Below are 13,669 nucleotides of genomic sequence, written 5' to 3'. Positions count from 1 at the left end.
CCAAATTCTCTCACTATGGTCAATGCATCGTCAAAGGACTGGTACACTACTGAGCTAATACTGGGGTCAATTGCATCATTAACTGACTTGCCTGCTGGATGAGATAGATGCTGAATCAACCTAAATTTCCCTGGAGTCTTTTTGGGTACTATTCCAACCGGGGAAATAACTAAATCTGGAATGGGTGGGGAAGAAAAGGGGCCTACCATGCGCCCCAGGCCTATCTCCTTTCCAACTTTCTCCGCCAGAATGTCAGGATGTGTGTAAGCGGAACTAAGGTTCCTGGCGGCTGTCCCCGCCACCCCACTCGCAATGGGAAGGCGAAAACCCTCCCTAAGAAACAAGGCCTGTGACGCATCCGGGTAAAGGGCCAACCACTTACAGAGGATTGGGAATATGATGGGAGAATCCGCCTTAGACAGAACCCCTGCCCCTCCCCGTCCCTAACAATGCCAAAGGTGCCCCTGGGGCAGTCTTCGAGAGGATGACTTCCTTTACAGTTGGAGCAGGCGTGTCTGTATCGGCACGCCTCCCCCCTCCCGCATGAGGAGTTATTAAACGCAAAGCACCGGTTCCTTGAAGACTGGGGAGCACCTCGTCTCCCCCCGAACTCAAACCTAGCTAACTGTGGAGGGCCGTAACCCATGTGCACCCCCCCCCCATTTGGGCTCTATTCAATCTCATCCAAATTTCAACATCTTTATAGGCCAGGGGCATATAACGTTGGCCATGCACCTTCTCGCGGAACAGTTTATCATACAACCTCCAGGTCCCTGGACGCTCACAACTATGCATCTCATTAATCAAATGGAGATACTTCCAGACATCTATAATCGCGTCCGGTCTAGTTTCCAAATAACAGGCTGAAAAAACACAATACCCCGTTAACCAGTTCGAAAAATTTCTATAAACGTCCTCACCAACTCCCCCCTGTGCACATGCTGCCGCCAACTCTCTATCCGTGTCCTTTGTAAACTCAAATATATCCACATAGTAGCCCCGCTTGATCTTATCCCTTACGCTACGCCTAATCCCTATCATCAGTGCCGTGTTCTCACACTTAACAAGCGGGCCACCTGACGGCGCTGGGGAAGCTGCTCCTAACCGGTCCCTATGTTTCCTCTTACTACCTCCAAAATGATCGTTAAGTATCTTAATTAGCTTGCGCTGCCCCTGTCTAGGAGAAGATGAGGTGGACTCCTCACTCGTGGTTGCAATGGTAGGACTAGACAAAGGAGAATTACATACAGTGGAAACCTCATACTCACCAGCCGTTCCCTGTGCCTCAAGTCGAACCGCTCCTGTTGTTCCTTCATCGTCCGCTCCGATCTGCTGGGCACCTTGCTGCGTCACTGCACGCTCCAACTCTTACCCACACTGCTCGAGACGTGCTGGCCCTCCTTCATCTGACGCTGCTGCCGTTGAAGACAACTGCGCCTGCGAAACGGGATGAGAGAATACGATAGTGTTTGCGGAGGGCAAATCATACCGAGTCTGAGGCAGGACCCCCGCTGGGGCAACCTCCGAGGGTGCCCCCCCGAGATGACTCCTGAAACCAGCGGGCGGAGGGAGACCCCGGCTACTGTCCCCCTGCCGTTCTAACAAAGTGGCGGGGGGGCTGGGAATCCTTACCAGAAACAACAGCCTTATTATAGAAGGAAGGTCTAGAAAAAGAGTGCGTGTACTGGACGGATAAAGATGGGTAGGGGGCCAACCAACTACTGCTTCTCTCTGGTATAGTACTGTACTCCCTGGGGGGGGGTATGGCAAGGACCCATAGGTGGCCGGACCAACTGACCCAGGCTGATTGAGCAGCGGCGGAGGGAAAGGCCAGCTGCCCGCTACGTCTGACACACCCTGCGCCCGACTAGACTGAGGACCAGAGGCAGGAGCCTGCTGGTGAAACGACCCCCTGAGCCCAGGGGAAAAACTAACCGCCACCCCACTGCTGGGAAAAGAAGCTCTCTGACCGCCTGGAACAAGTAATACAGGGGGAGGGGGGGTGCCTGCTGAGTGCCGGGGCAGCCCTACAGCCGCGGGAACAGGGGAAGGAGATCCCCTTCCCCGCGCTGTGACTGCCTGACTATGCCGCCCACTAGCCGCCCGCTCCGGAGCCCTAGCTCTCCTCACGTGACCCGGCCCAGCCCCGCGAGATCCTCTCGCGGCGGCCGAGTCACGTACACGTCGGCCAGAGTGGCGCTCCGCCCCCCGCATGGACCTGCTGGACAGACCCGGAGCTGGAATAGAGACTGGCGGGGGAAGAGGGGGGGAGGACACGGACAAGCAGAGGGGGGAATCAGAGGCAACTGCCCCGAGTGTAGGGGACGGGGAGGAGGAGAATCTGGCAGGGATGGACCTGGAGCGACGGGGACGTGAGGAGGCCATGGCAGGGGAGGGAACAAGGAGAGGACAGGACAAGTAAGCAGGAGCAGGAAAGAAACAAGGGAGGAAAAGGAAAAAAGAATGACACAGATAAATACAACAGAGGAGAAAGATACTAAGCCTGCTGCTGCTGCTCGGTATCCGGATCCAGGAAACAGGAAGCTCTCTCCTCCTCCACTGCTGGATATATTCTTTCCATGACCACTCCCACCTCATCCAAATTGGCTGATTCCATCAAGGCTTAACCCATTAATGGTAAGCAACATTGTCAGCTCACAACACATGCTTTTAACCTCCTTCGGCTTAATGGCCTCTCTCACACTAAACACCACCCGAAAATGACAGTATAAGCAGCACTTCATAGTGTAGTAATTTGTGTCATTTTCTAATGGTATACATGTTAAAAACATGTGCATCAATGGAGGTTTAAAATGATCTTATCTCAACAAATGCTGCTATTGACAGTGATAGGATATGTACCCTCAATCCCTGGGCACTCTGAGTCATCCCGCGGTGAATGGAGAGTGAATCTGTCTTCTGGTTAAATGACAAAGTCTGCAATACGGGGGGCCTCCCGACGCATTTCATCTTTGTCATTTCGTCAGGGTTAAGGCATCCCGCATTGCAGTGAGCCCTTTTATGGTACACGGCCCTTTATTCAATTAACCCATCCACTTCCATGACCTGGAAACTATTAAAATGCAGTGTAATAGTTACAGTACCAAAAGTACTCTAAACACTAACAAATCACGAACATCAATTAATGTATTATAATAAAAACTGCTTATTTCAGTAACTTTTTTGTTCATTTAAAGTATTATAATATAATTCTCTATACAGCTTTTTAGCTTCAAACTCATGCTCTGTCAGCAGGAGTCAATTCAACTAATCAGTTCATTGCATGATTTTGCTCTTGATAAAACAATTATAGTACATACTTGCCTACTTTTAGGCACTGAAGTCCGGGAGATCCCGGACAGGTGACGTGACTAGGGTGCGGGGCGCTGTCAATTGAATCATTTTGGCCCTGCCCCCCTCGTCGAAAATTATGTTTGGGGGCGGGGCCAAAATGACGCGATTCACCGCAAATCACATTATTTTGGCCAGATGTTTGCCGGATGCGGGAGACTTGCCTGCTCTCCTGGGAGTCCGGGAAACCGATCCGATTTCGGGAGTAGTCCGGACATTCCAGGAGAGTTGACAAGTATGTTATAGTATATGGAACAATTCTTAATAAGAGTACTGTAAAGTATATGGTACATGTTCTAAATTCATGATTTTTATGCAATAACAGTTTTATCGTTATGTCTAAGATATACATATTACACATGCTGCAAATATCTGTGGCCCGCACGTGTTTGTAGACTGCATAGATCACTTGTACAGCACCGCCCTGTTTGTGATTAATTAATCGATGCTGCTCCGTCTTGATTACGCACTGTTAATCTTATAATATGCAGTACAAGTCCTACATCACTGCATTGCCACATAATAAAACAAAGCGCAATTCGAATTATGTTTGATTGATCTATGCAATTGCTAGAATTGCTTCCTAATGATCCTTCAGTAAGCAAGTTAACACTGGCATTGCCGTAAATCAATCATTTTACAGTCATGTCATATTTTCAAAAGCATTAATAGGAAATACAAGAGAGGGAGCATACCTGATCATATTAATAGTGGTGCATTAGGCAGAGTTGCAGTTGTTGCTTAATCCACAACAAAGAAGACTACATATTTAATGCTTTGATCTGTAGATGAATAATTATTTTGCAGCTGATAAACTTCAATATGGACTCTTATCTATATTATGTTCATAAGGTTTAGATGCAGTGGTGCAGGTACCTTAAGGTGTACAATTAGACTTTAGTATATGCAAATATGACGGCTTGTTCACTGATCCAAACTATACCTCAAAATGTTTTATAATTCACTCGTGTAACATCTCATGACCTCAATATACCACCTACTCTCTAGAGTTATAACATTATCTTAACTGCGGTATCACATTATCATCATGTTATAATAGCTATTAGTTATGAGGGACTGATGTGATTGACAGATATTCTCTGTACAGCGCTGCGGAATTGGTGGCGCAATATAAGTAAATGGTGATGATGATGTTTGCAACTTACCCTTAGCGTCTATCCAGATCAAAGCAAGTATATTCCTTTTAAAGCATGTTGTGCCATCAACCTGACACCTGTTCCTAAGACCATTGTATTATCTTAATTAGATTGCTACTTACACCAGTCGGCTGCCCGAAGCAAAAACCTTGAATATAATGTTTTCATATATAGATTTAAATATTAAGTTAATTGCCTCTTTACCTAAGGTTAGTTATCCCCCAAAAAAATCTACCAACACTGCTAAACTATATCTAACGTAGGGCACTAATAAACACTGGGACAATAATAGAAGATGTCTATAGTAACATTTGATGTCACTTTGATGCTGTGATTGCAAATCATTGCTTATTAAAAGAAACATTGTTGCAATAGATTGACACAGATTCTTTTGGAAACATAATGATGCTATAATATGTTTTAAGATTAAACAAATCCACCATTCATAACACAGTATTTGTAAAAATGTTTTTATACTATATATAGACTGACACCTACCATGCAAATATTTCACTGCTTTCTGCAGAGAGAAGACCTAGGGTGTCCTACATTAGAAGATCTAGAGAATGAATGATATTGGTGCTGCCTGTGGGGGACAGATAGTATTCTTATCCTCGGGATAGGAATGTGGCTAATAATGTCCCATGGCGCTCTACTTATCATTAAATGTTGGTATGAAAAGCCAATATAAATGTAAATACAATGTGTATTCACTATATTGGTCAATAAGATATGTTCTGGTCAGATCTCAAATGTACAAAATACAAATTGCATGCATACAAAACTGTGAATACGAAGAATCTAATAAATGATCTCAATTTTGAGCGTATACCATATTCACAAACTATCTAGGAGTCCAAATGTGATGCTTGACCTGCATACTCGCTGTGAGCTTGACGCATAAATTCCCTCCTGGATGGTTCTCATACCTCCCCTTGCGAGCGGGGGCACTGATTGCAGATGTCCCTCACTGTTTGGGAAAGCTCCTAGCTGTGTCGAGTGGTGCTGCACATGCGCAGTAAGAAGTGTGTCTGATTCGGCAGACAGGCGCTGTTGTTGAACGCGGAGTTTGTCTTGTGGCACTGAAAGTACAAGCTGCCCCTAATACAGCAGTTTCTTATTCTGATGATGTAATGTAATCAAGAACCAACGCGTTTCACCTCGATACAGGAGGCTTCTTAAGGGATATGTTGGTGTGAGTTCTTGGGGTTAAAATAATCCTCCTCTGTCTCTGATTGGATCACCATAAAAGTGGACGGTATTATCAAAGAGGGCTCACTTTGTGATAATGGATGTATTATAAATCAGATAATTTGTAACAAATCAATTTGTTAGTCCTTGCATGTAAACAGTCTGGTAGTAATGTCTAAGAAGCTCATTTTCATGACAATAAATGCGGTCATATAAAACATCACATTATAAAGCCGAAAATATTTTCCTTTTATGTATGGAAAATCCTAGTCCATTCTCAAGGTATAAAATTGCCTTATGTCTAATCTATCAATCCACCATTGCTTGGTGATAGTTGGTCTATTACTTGGTAACAGTAAACCTCTAGATGTATTTCATTGTGATATTTTCTGAGACCTAAAATGATAGAGGATGATATTAGGGATACATATGGTGTAAATAAAGTAAAGTCAAGGCACTCATGTATATTTACAAGCAGTATGGCCCTCTGCACCAAACTATTTTTGAGATTCCTTGATTTTTTTAATATTATTTTGGGATTAGCAGGGATCATTCCATTAAGTTTTTCGTCCTTCTGTAAGATTGGCCAGTATTTTGATATAACATTACTGATTTTCTTTTAGTGTACAGTATAGTTAGTGATAAATATTATGTTGTTGTCTTCTTGTGTATTGTTTAAATATCTTTCTTCATTGTTAGGAGATGTCCTATCAACTTCCCTTTCTTTTTTAATGACATCTTTCTTCATTATTGGGTCATATCCTTTTTCTGCAAACTTACTATTAAGGGGAGATGTTTGTACTTCAAAATCCACAATATTTGAGCAATTTCTCCATAGCCTAAAAAACTGGCCTCTAGGTATATTTTTTATCCACTGCAGGCGGTGGTTGCTGTTAGCTAGTATGTGGTTGCTGCAATCCATATCTTTCATTAAAGTTTTAGTACTGAGTCTATTGTTCTTAATAGTTATCTTTAGGTCACCTTCTCCTTACTGATTGAGGTGGTGAACCTGAGATGTACTTCGTGATTGGTGAATGCTGTGAAGGTGTCAACATCGCCCTTCCACATCATCTATACACCTGCGCCATAAGATTTTCACAAGGAACAGCTTATTGTCCCAGATGATAGAGTTCTCCCAGTGTGCTACAAACAGGTTTGTGTAACTCGGGGCAAACTTTGTTCCCATCGCGGTCCCACAAACCTGTCTGTAGCATACTCCCTCAGACCAAAAATAGTTATGGTCTGGAATAAATCTAATGGCCTCCACCAAGAAATCGATCTGTTGAGTCTCAAGTTCTGATTCACTTCTCAAGATGTTCTCTACATGGGAACAGCCTTTATCATGTTGGATTGCAGTATAAAGCGATGTGACATCGCATGTCATCATGATATAATTGTCTTTCCACTCTATGTTGTTGAGTAAATTGAGGACTTGGGCTGTGTCCCGTAGGTAACTTTTTTGTGTAGCAACTAATGGTTGGAGATATGAATCAATATATTCTGACAAGTTTGTGGTAATGGACCCTATACCTGACACAATCAGTCGTCTTGGCGGATTGATAAGTGATTTATGTATTTTGGGTAAAAATAAAATACCTGACATTTATTTTGTCTACCTTGTATGTCACTGCTTTATGTATGTCCTGTTTTCCCTACTGTATGGGGCTGCAGAGCACTGTGGTGCCTTACAAATCTATGAAAATAATAGTAGTGATTTTAGGTTTAGCATACATATTAGCCTTTTTAATAGTAGCAAAAGTAGCAATTTTACCTCTTTTGTAACATTTTTAGAGAACCTCTGCAGCATTTTTAGAAATACCACACCTGAATATAGGTCAGTTTTTCCGGTGCAATTCCAATTATGTCTGCAGCAAGTTTTTGGCACAGAGTTTTCCAGGGTATTTTCCCATGAAATAATAATGGCCAAGATCTAGCTGTATGTACTTGTAAGCTGGGCTTTTGACTGAAAGAATGTAGGTTCCCAGCCAGATAATGTGTTTTAGGTGCTTTCTGACCAAGTTCATTTTGCTTGCAGATATATTTGCCTAATTGCAATGTTTAGGGGATGAAACTCAACTAACATCGTTGTGGATGCTACTCCAAATGGAGAATAGAATTCTGGTTTAGTCCATTTACATGGCAGCCCTTTGAGTCAATGTCAAAAAGGTTTTTTTAGATTATTATATGTACTGCTACAGGACATTCAAATAGCAAGCCTGTTTCAAAACCCGGTTTTGCACCCTTAGTGCAGGATAGATTCTTCAGGTTAGAATTATAGGTGACATTTAAATGGTATTATGCAAAACAATACATCCTCCACCACGAGTGAAACAGGCTGTCTGAAATTAGAACTTCGTGAGTAAAGCATTACCCAGAAGTCTATTCTCCTTTAGCGGTGGCCTATTTACGTATATTTACGTATATTTCCTATGACGTGTAACATGAAAATCTCCCCATCTGTTCCCATTGTTTTTTGAACATGTTTATCTGAATAAATACATTATTTGTTCTCATTCTGGTGAAGTAGTTTTTGAGATCATAATGATCTCTATAAAATTTCACCCTCTCTTGTTTTCCAGGTTTTTTTCTGTTTAAACTAGAGCACCAGACTTGAGACAAAGATGTTATCCACCCAAAGTCTTCCCATCAGTCAGCAGGGCTATTATCATTCCTTAGCCATAACATAAATTTGGAATTTTTGTATGCAGTAATTAAAAGTATGAGTTGTCCAACAAATGAGATTGGTAATGATGTATATCATACTTTTGGTTAGAGCAGTCTAGTATAACTCCTCCGACCCTCCCAAATTATGTAAGCAACCTTTACTGGGGTATTAAACATGTTGGTGTCTGCATTGGGATCCCACCAATCTGCTAGTCAGAGCTTAGTGTGGAACTGAGTAAAATTAAAGTGCCTTATATCCTTTAAATTGAGATTGTATATTTAGTTGAATTTTCTGGTACACCAAGGTATTGAAACAAACTCTAGATTCATAACAAGGCATGCCTGTTAGATTAGTGATAATTTATAAAATATTATCTTATTGTAATTGATTCTTCCTGATTGACAATGATTGTATGCAAAGATGTAGTTAAGTGTTAGGAAATTATTAGGTGCACATGTTTGTTCTTATAAACCATATATGTAGACCTTTACAATACAATTTATTGAAGAAATTGATTCTTCTACCGGAAGTGTGTGCAGTTATCCTGGTCTGCTAATATCATGACAACTATGTGCCTGTGAATATTCATTTCTATATTGTATGGGAATTGCATCTACCTAAACAAGATTCTAATTCAGTGATATCCTTGTATGCAGTGAGCTCATCATAGATCAAGCTGGCATTGTACCAGAAGCTTTATGTTGATCGAGGATTAGATACGCTTGATCTGTACTTTTCGAGGAAATGGAGGCAGAATACAGAGTTGCAAAGATAATATCTGTAGGAAATATTACCATAGTATGTTTTTCCGTCTAAGCAGAAATTTTAAATTATACTGATATATATAGTGATGAAAATAAACAAGTTCAGAGTAAAAAGCTTTGTTTTGTTTAGGAAAGATGCGTAGTACTTTAAAATCAGATACAGTAGTAGATTTATCAAACCTTCTAAAAAGAAAAACGAAGGAGATCATCCTTTGTTGTGGTTTGGATGTTTTTTATAAGTGGCATTTAAATCAGTGCACTGATCAAGGGAAATTATGTGATTTTATACTGTTCATTTTTAATGTGTTTATATATTTTCTTTCCATTAAATGTGTTTTTTTTTATCATTTAGTTTCACAGATTTAATCACGATTGAGTGAGTGCTGCTCTCAGCGCTGTGGTTTCTATTCAGATTTATATTGATTCACATAAGAACTCACAGGTTCTTCACAGCTGCGAGAGCCGAAATCACCTTTTGTGTCCAGAATCCACGGTTCTTCAGCGCCAGAATTCTTTTGGGCATTTTCTTTTGTTCTCTTTTACATTCTGTTCATACATAGATGGGCAAATCTAAAAGATTTAGTTATTTGTTCGGAATGCCTGGATCCGCTGGGGCATCATTAGCGCTGTTTCATTTTCACCACATACATGATTAGAGGCAGATATCGTCTGGCCAGTAGCCATACGGAATTTGATGATGATGACCACAATTACAGTCTGGCCCGTACTGACATCAGATAGATCCCGATCAACCTCTGGTTTTTAGAGGTCATACACAATACAAATATCTCCCAACTGTCCCGATTTAAGGACTCTGTCCTGCTGTCCCACCCGAGGACATGTTTGCAGAGCAGCGGTGAACTGGTGCAGCGCACCTGTTACTGGTGCATGCTGCAATGTTTGGAGTGGAAGGGAAGTCTCTAAGGAGCAACCTAGTGCTTCAGAGCGCTTGGTTGTCCTCTGGGGAAGTCATAATATGAGAGAGAGTAAGTCCTCTCCTTCATATTCTGAAGAATATTTACATTATTATGGTAGCTTACATACATTGTGCATGGTGTTATAAGATGTGTATGGTAACTCTTTTTTTGCACTGTTAGTTATGACGTTACTGATTTTCAAACTTGCGTCACCGGTGGGACAGATAATAGACATACCTTCTCACATAGCTAGCAATTTTATACAATCTCTGTGAATATACAGGTGGGATAAAAATTATAATTTACCCATTGTGAAGTAAGGACTTGGTGTAGAATTTGTCACAAAAAAAAATCAGGAAGAAAGTATTAGTTTTATGCAAAAACGGGTGGGACAACTATGTGTCACAGGTGGGAAACAGTGCAAAATAATTCTCAGCAACACCCATTTTATGTATGTAAAACAAAAACAGTGCACTTCTATTGCTCCGTTATAATTTTTTGTCATTTAACATGTTAATTTTATTACAAATTTTATTGTTTTAAATACATTTTATTTTTTGTTTTTATATTCCACTTTTAAGCCAGTTCAAACCCATCTACCATAACAGAAAGCTCATAAAAAAAATCCAGCCTCACTTTTTTAAGAACTGGTGTAAGTAACACTGCAAGAATCTGATCAAAATGTACAAAATTAATGTGATTTTCATTTGTTTTGAGCAGTTTTCCATTTTCCTCCAATAACCTTAAAAAAAACATTATTTTCACTGAACCGTCGTCTTCACAGGAGCTCTGTGCAGTGCCGTCATATCTGCAGAGAGCAGTCTTTCTGGAAGATGTTTTGAACTGTACCCGCAAAAATGTCCCTGCTGTTACATTGGCTACTTCAAGTGGCTGTGTTTCAATAACTTCCAGTCGGGAAGCATGATCTTCAGGACTGTCAGGTTCAGCATCAGAGTACACTGGGAAGATTCGCAGTTTGAAAACTTTGAATATGTTGCTGCTCAGACTGAAAAGTGTGCCCAATAATCAAAGGCAGTCTGCCATAGCCCTGCAGATAGGGTAGTGACTGTAACCCAGCAATACCAATTACAGCTTTCCATCTTTGATCTAGCATTTTATTGTTTTCTTCAATCTCTTCAGAAGTGATTCATACGATTTCAACATGTTTCACTGATGAACGCGCTGCTGAAACAGCGTCTTTAGAATTCTCAACCTGAAATCTGCGCTGTTTTACTCTGCTCCACACAGCGCGTTTCACTGTGACTCCCTATCGCATCAACCATTACCTTGCCATGGGATGTGGCAAAGAAGTACCATTGTCCATAGCTGGATTTAGACCTCATGGGGCCCTAGGCAAGATACTGGTTTGGGTCCCCCCTCCGTTAAACAACATAGCACTACTACTTTTTTTTTTTTATAAAGCATAAATTATATTAACTTTTAACACCTACTAGAAAAGATAGTGCAGACAATGTCATACCAAAAAATATTAACTTTTATTTAAATCCTTACATAAAACAGCATTTGGACATGTTTTTGAACCTCCCATTTGTGTTTGCATATTCTTGTCTTATCCATGTCAATACTTTAATGTATGGTAGAATTTGATCCATTTATTTACATGTGATATTTATACAAGATTAAACCCAGTAAGTTTGCTTCGATAATGTACACGAAGTTTGCATGATACTTACACCCTCAAACGTTGTGTGGCATTTCATATGTAAGCATAGCATGTTTGAGACGCAACTTATAGAACTTGGAAAGTTTGACTGGAACATCGCCAGTCTTGGTGTATAATTTGTCACGGGTGGGACAGTTTTAAAAAGGTTAAAATCACGATAATGCAACTGTAGTAATTCAATTAATGATTTTTAGAAGTAATGAACTTAAGCAAATGCAACTGTACACCTAACCTCAAAACCATTATCTTACTACAAAAACTTTTGTATGTTTTTGTCACAGGTGGGACATTTAATGCACTCTGGTTTTGCAAGTTAAATACTAGACATAAACTTGCCTTTTCAAACAAATTCTCAGTAAACACTTTAAATAGCATCCAGACACTCTAAGAACTTACAGAACATAAACAGCTGATACATATGTAATGGGGGCAACTTTGGAAACAAAATTTCAGTAGACAGCTACCAACATATGAATTTCTACCATGATTTAAGAATAAATGTAACTGAAAAATTGTTTTGGAGAATTAAATTTGAGGTATTTACTAACAAAATAATTGAACCTTGATAATGATTGTGAAAAAAAACAATGGTTCAGGTTCATCTTCTCATGGAGTGCCCCAGAACAACTAACCTTCTTTAGTTTCACAGATTGTATATTCTATTTAGCCAGAATAAACACCAGAGCAACTTGTTTTTACTATATTACTAATGTAAAATATATGTTTTAATGTTCTCTCGATCATATATATATATATATATATATATATATATATATATATATATATATATATGATAATTCACACAGCTGTTGAATAATCAATATAAAGCAATTGAAGAAATTCTATAGTGATTTGTAAGATGTCCTGTAATGTCGCCTACATTGTTTTTTCTATATACAGAGCTTCCAGTACATCATCCAGCTACAGCAAGACCTCGCAGAGCCAGACCTCACGAGGAGCTTTTTTTATCGATGATGATGATGATGAGGTGAGATACTCTGCTATTATAACGTACAAAATGACGTCTGATGCAGAATTTTCTGTTTGCCCTGCGATTTGTTCTGTTAATTGCATCCATGCATTTATTACTCCCCTATTATACTGTAATGATGATTACTATTTTCTTGTATGTCATTTGTGTCAATTACCATGAATCTGTGGCGCCATACAAACAAACGATGATGATGATATAGTGATTACAGACAATCGGCTCAATGTGCAATCCTTATATAGAGCAGTTACAAGGGAAGAAGTAAATTATTTTTATTGCAGTCAGACTTCACAGTGATTCATAGGGGCGTATTCAATTGTTAGCGTTAACGCTAACAAACGAGCGCTCGGAAAATCTTACCGTTAATACGGTGATTACCCGCGTAATTTCAGATCGCCGCTCCCTGAGCGGCGAGCTGAAATTCCGCGAGTAAACTACCGTATTAACGGTTTTCGCGCGCAATATTACCGTATAAACGGTAATATTTTTCGAGCGCTCGTTTTGCAGCGTTAACGCTGACAATTGAATACGCCCCTTAAATTCCAGGAACAAACAAAATATATTTTATTAACACTAATTAGATAATATTCTGTGGGGAACAACTTGTCCTTTGAAGAGGTGATTTTTGTTTGTTGTGCACATACAGGATTAAGATATTTTATCCAAAATTCTGTTGTCAATAATGTTCTGATAACCAAAGTGGAAAGTAATGGTTATTAATGTCTGCTGTCTGCTTATATACATCATGTATGCGTGAGTGTGTGGGTGTTATATATATATATATATATATATATGTGTATGTACATATACATATATATTACTGTGCAAAAGTTTTAGGCAGGTGTGAAATAATGCTGCAAAGTAAGAATGCTTTCAAAGATAGAGGTGTTAATAGTTTATTTTTATATAAGTTGCAAAGTGAATGAACAGATGAGTATTATAAATCAAA

General features: G+C 40.0%; 1 protein-coding gene across 2 annotated transcripts in view; it reads left to right on the top strand.

The window, feature by feature from the left end:
* The window catches only part of MRE11 (MRE11 double strand break repair nuclease), a 187,855-nt gene that overhangs the window by 165,325 nt on the left and 8,861 nt on the right, over positions 1–13,669 (top strand). Inside the window, exon 19 of one of the 2 annotated variants that reach the window (XM_075198742.1) lies at positions 12,630–12,717. In XM_075198742.1, coding sequence (XP_075054843.1) covers positions 12,630–12,717 — 88 coding nt within the window. Of the gene's footprint in view, positions 1–5,678; positions 5,765–12,629; positions 12,718–13,669 lie in introns of those variants that run through there. The other variant, XM_075198743.1, reaches the window with a different exon arrangement.

Source organism: Mixophyes fleayi, chromosome 2, assembly GCF_038048845.1.
Source record: "Mixophyes fleayi isolate aMixFle1 chromosome 2, aMixFle1.hap1, whole genome shotgun sequence".
In the NCBI taxonomy this organism is placed as follows: Eukaryota; Metazoa; Chordata; class Amphibia; order Anura; family Limnodynastidae; genus Mixophyes; species Mixophyes fleayi.
This window is presented reverse-complemented; position numbering and strand designations above follow the sequence as displayed.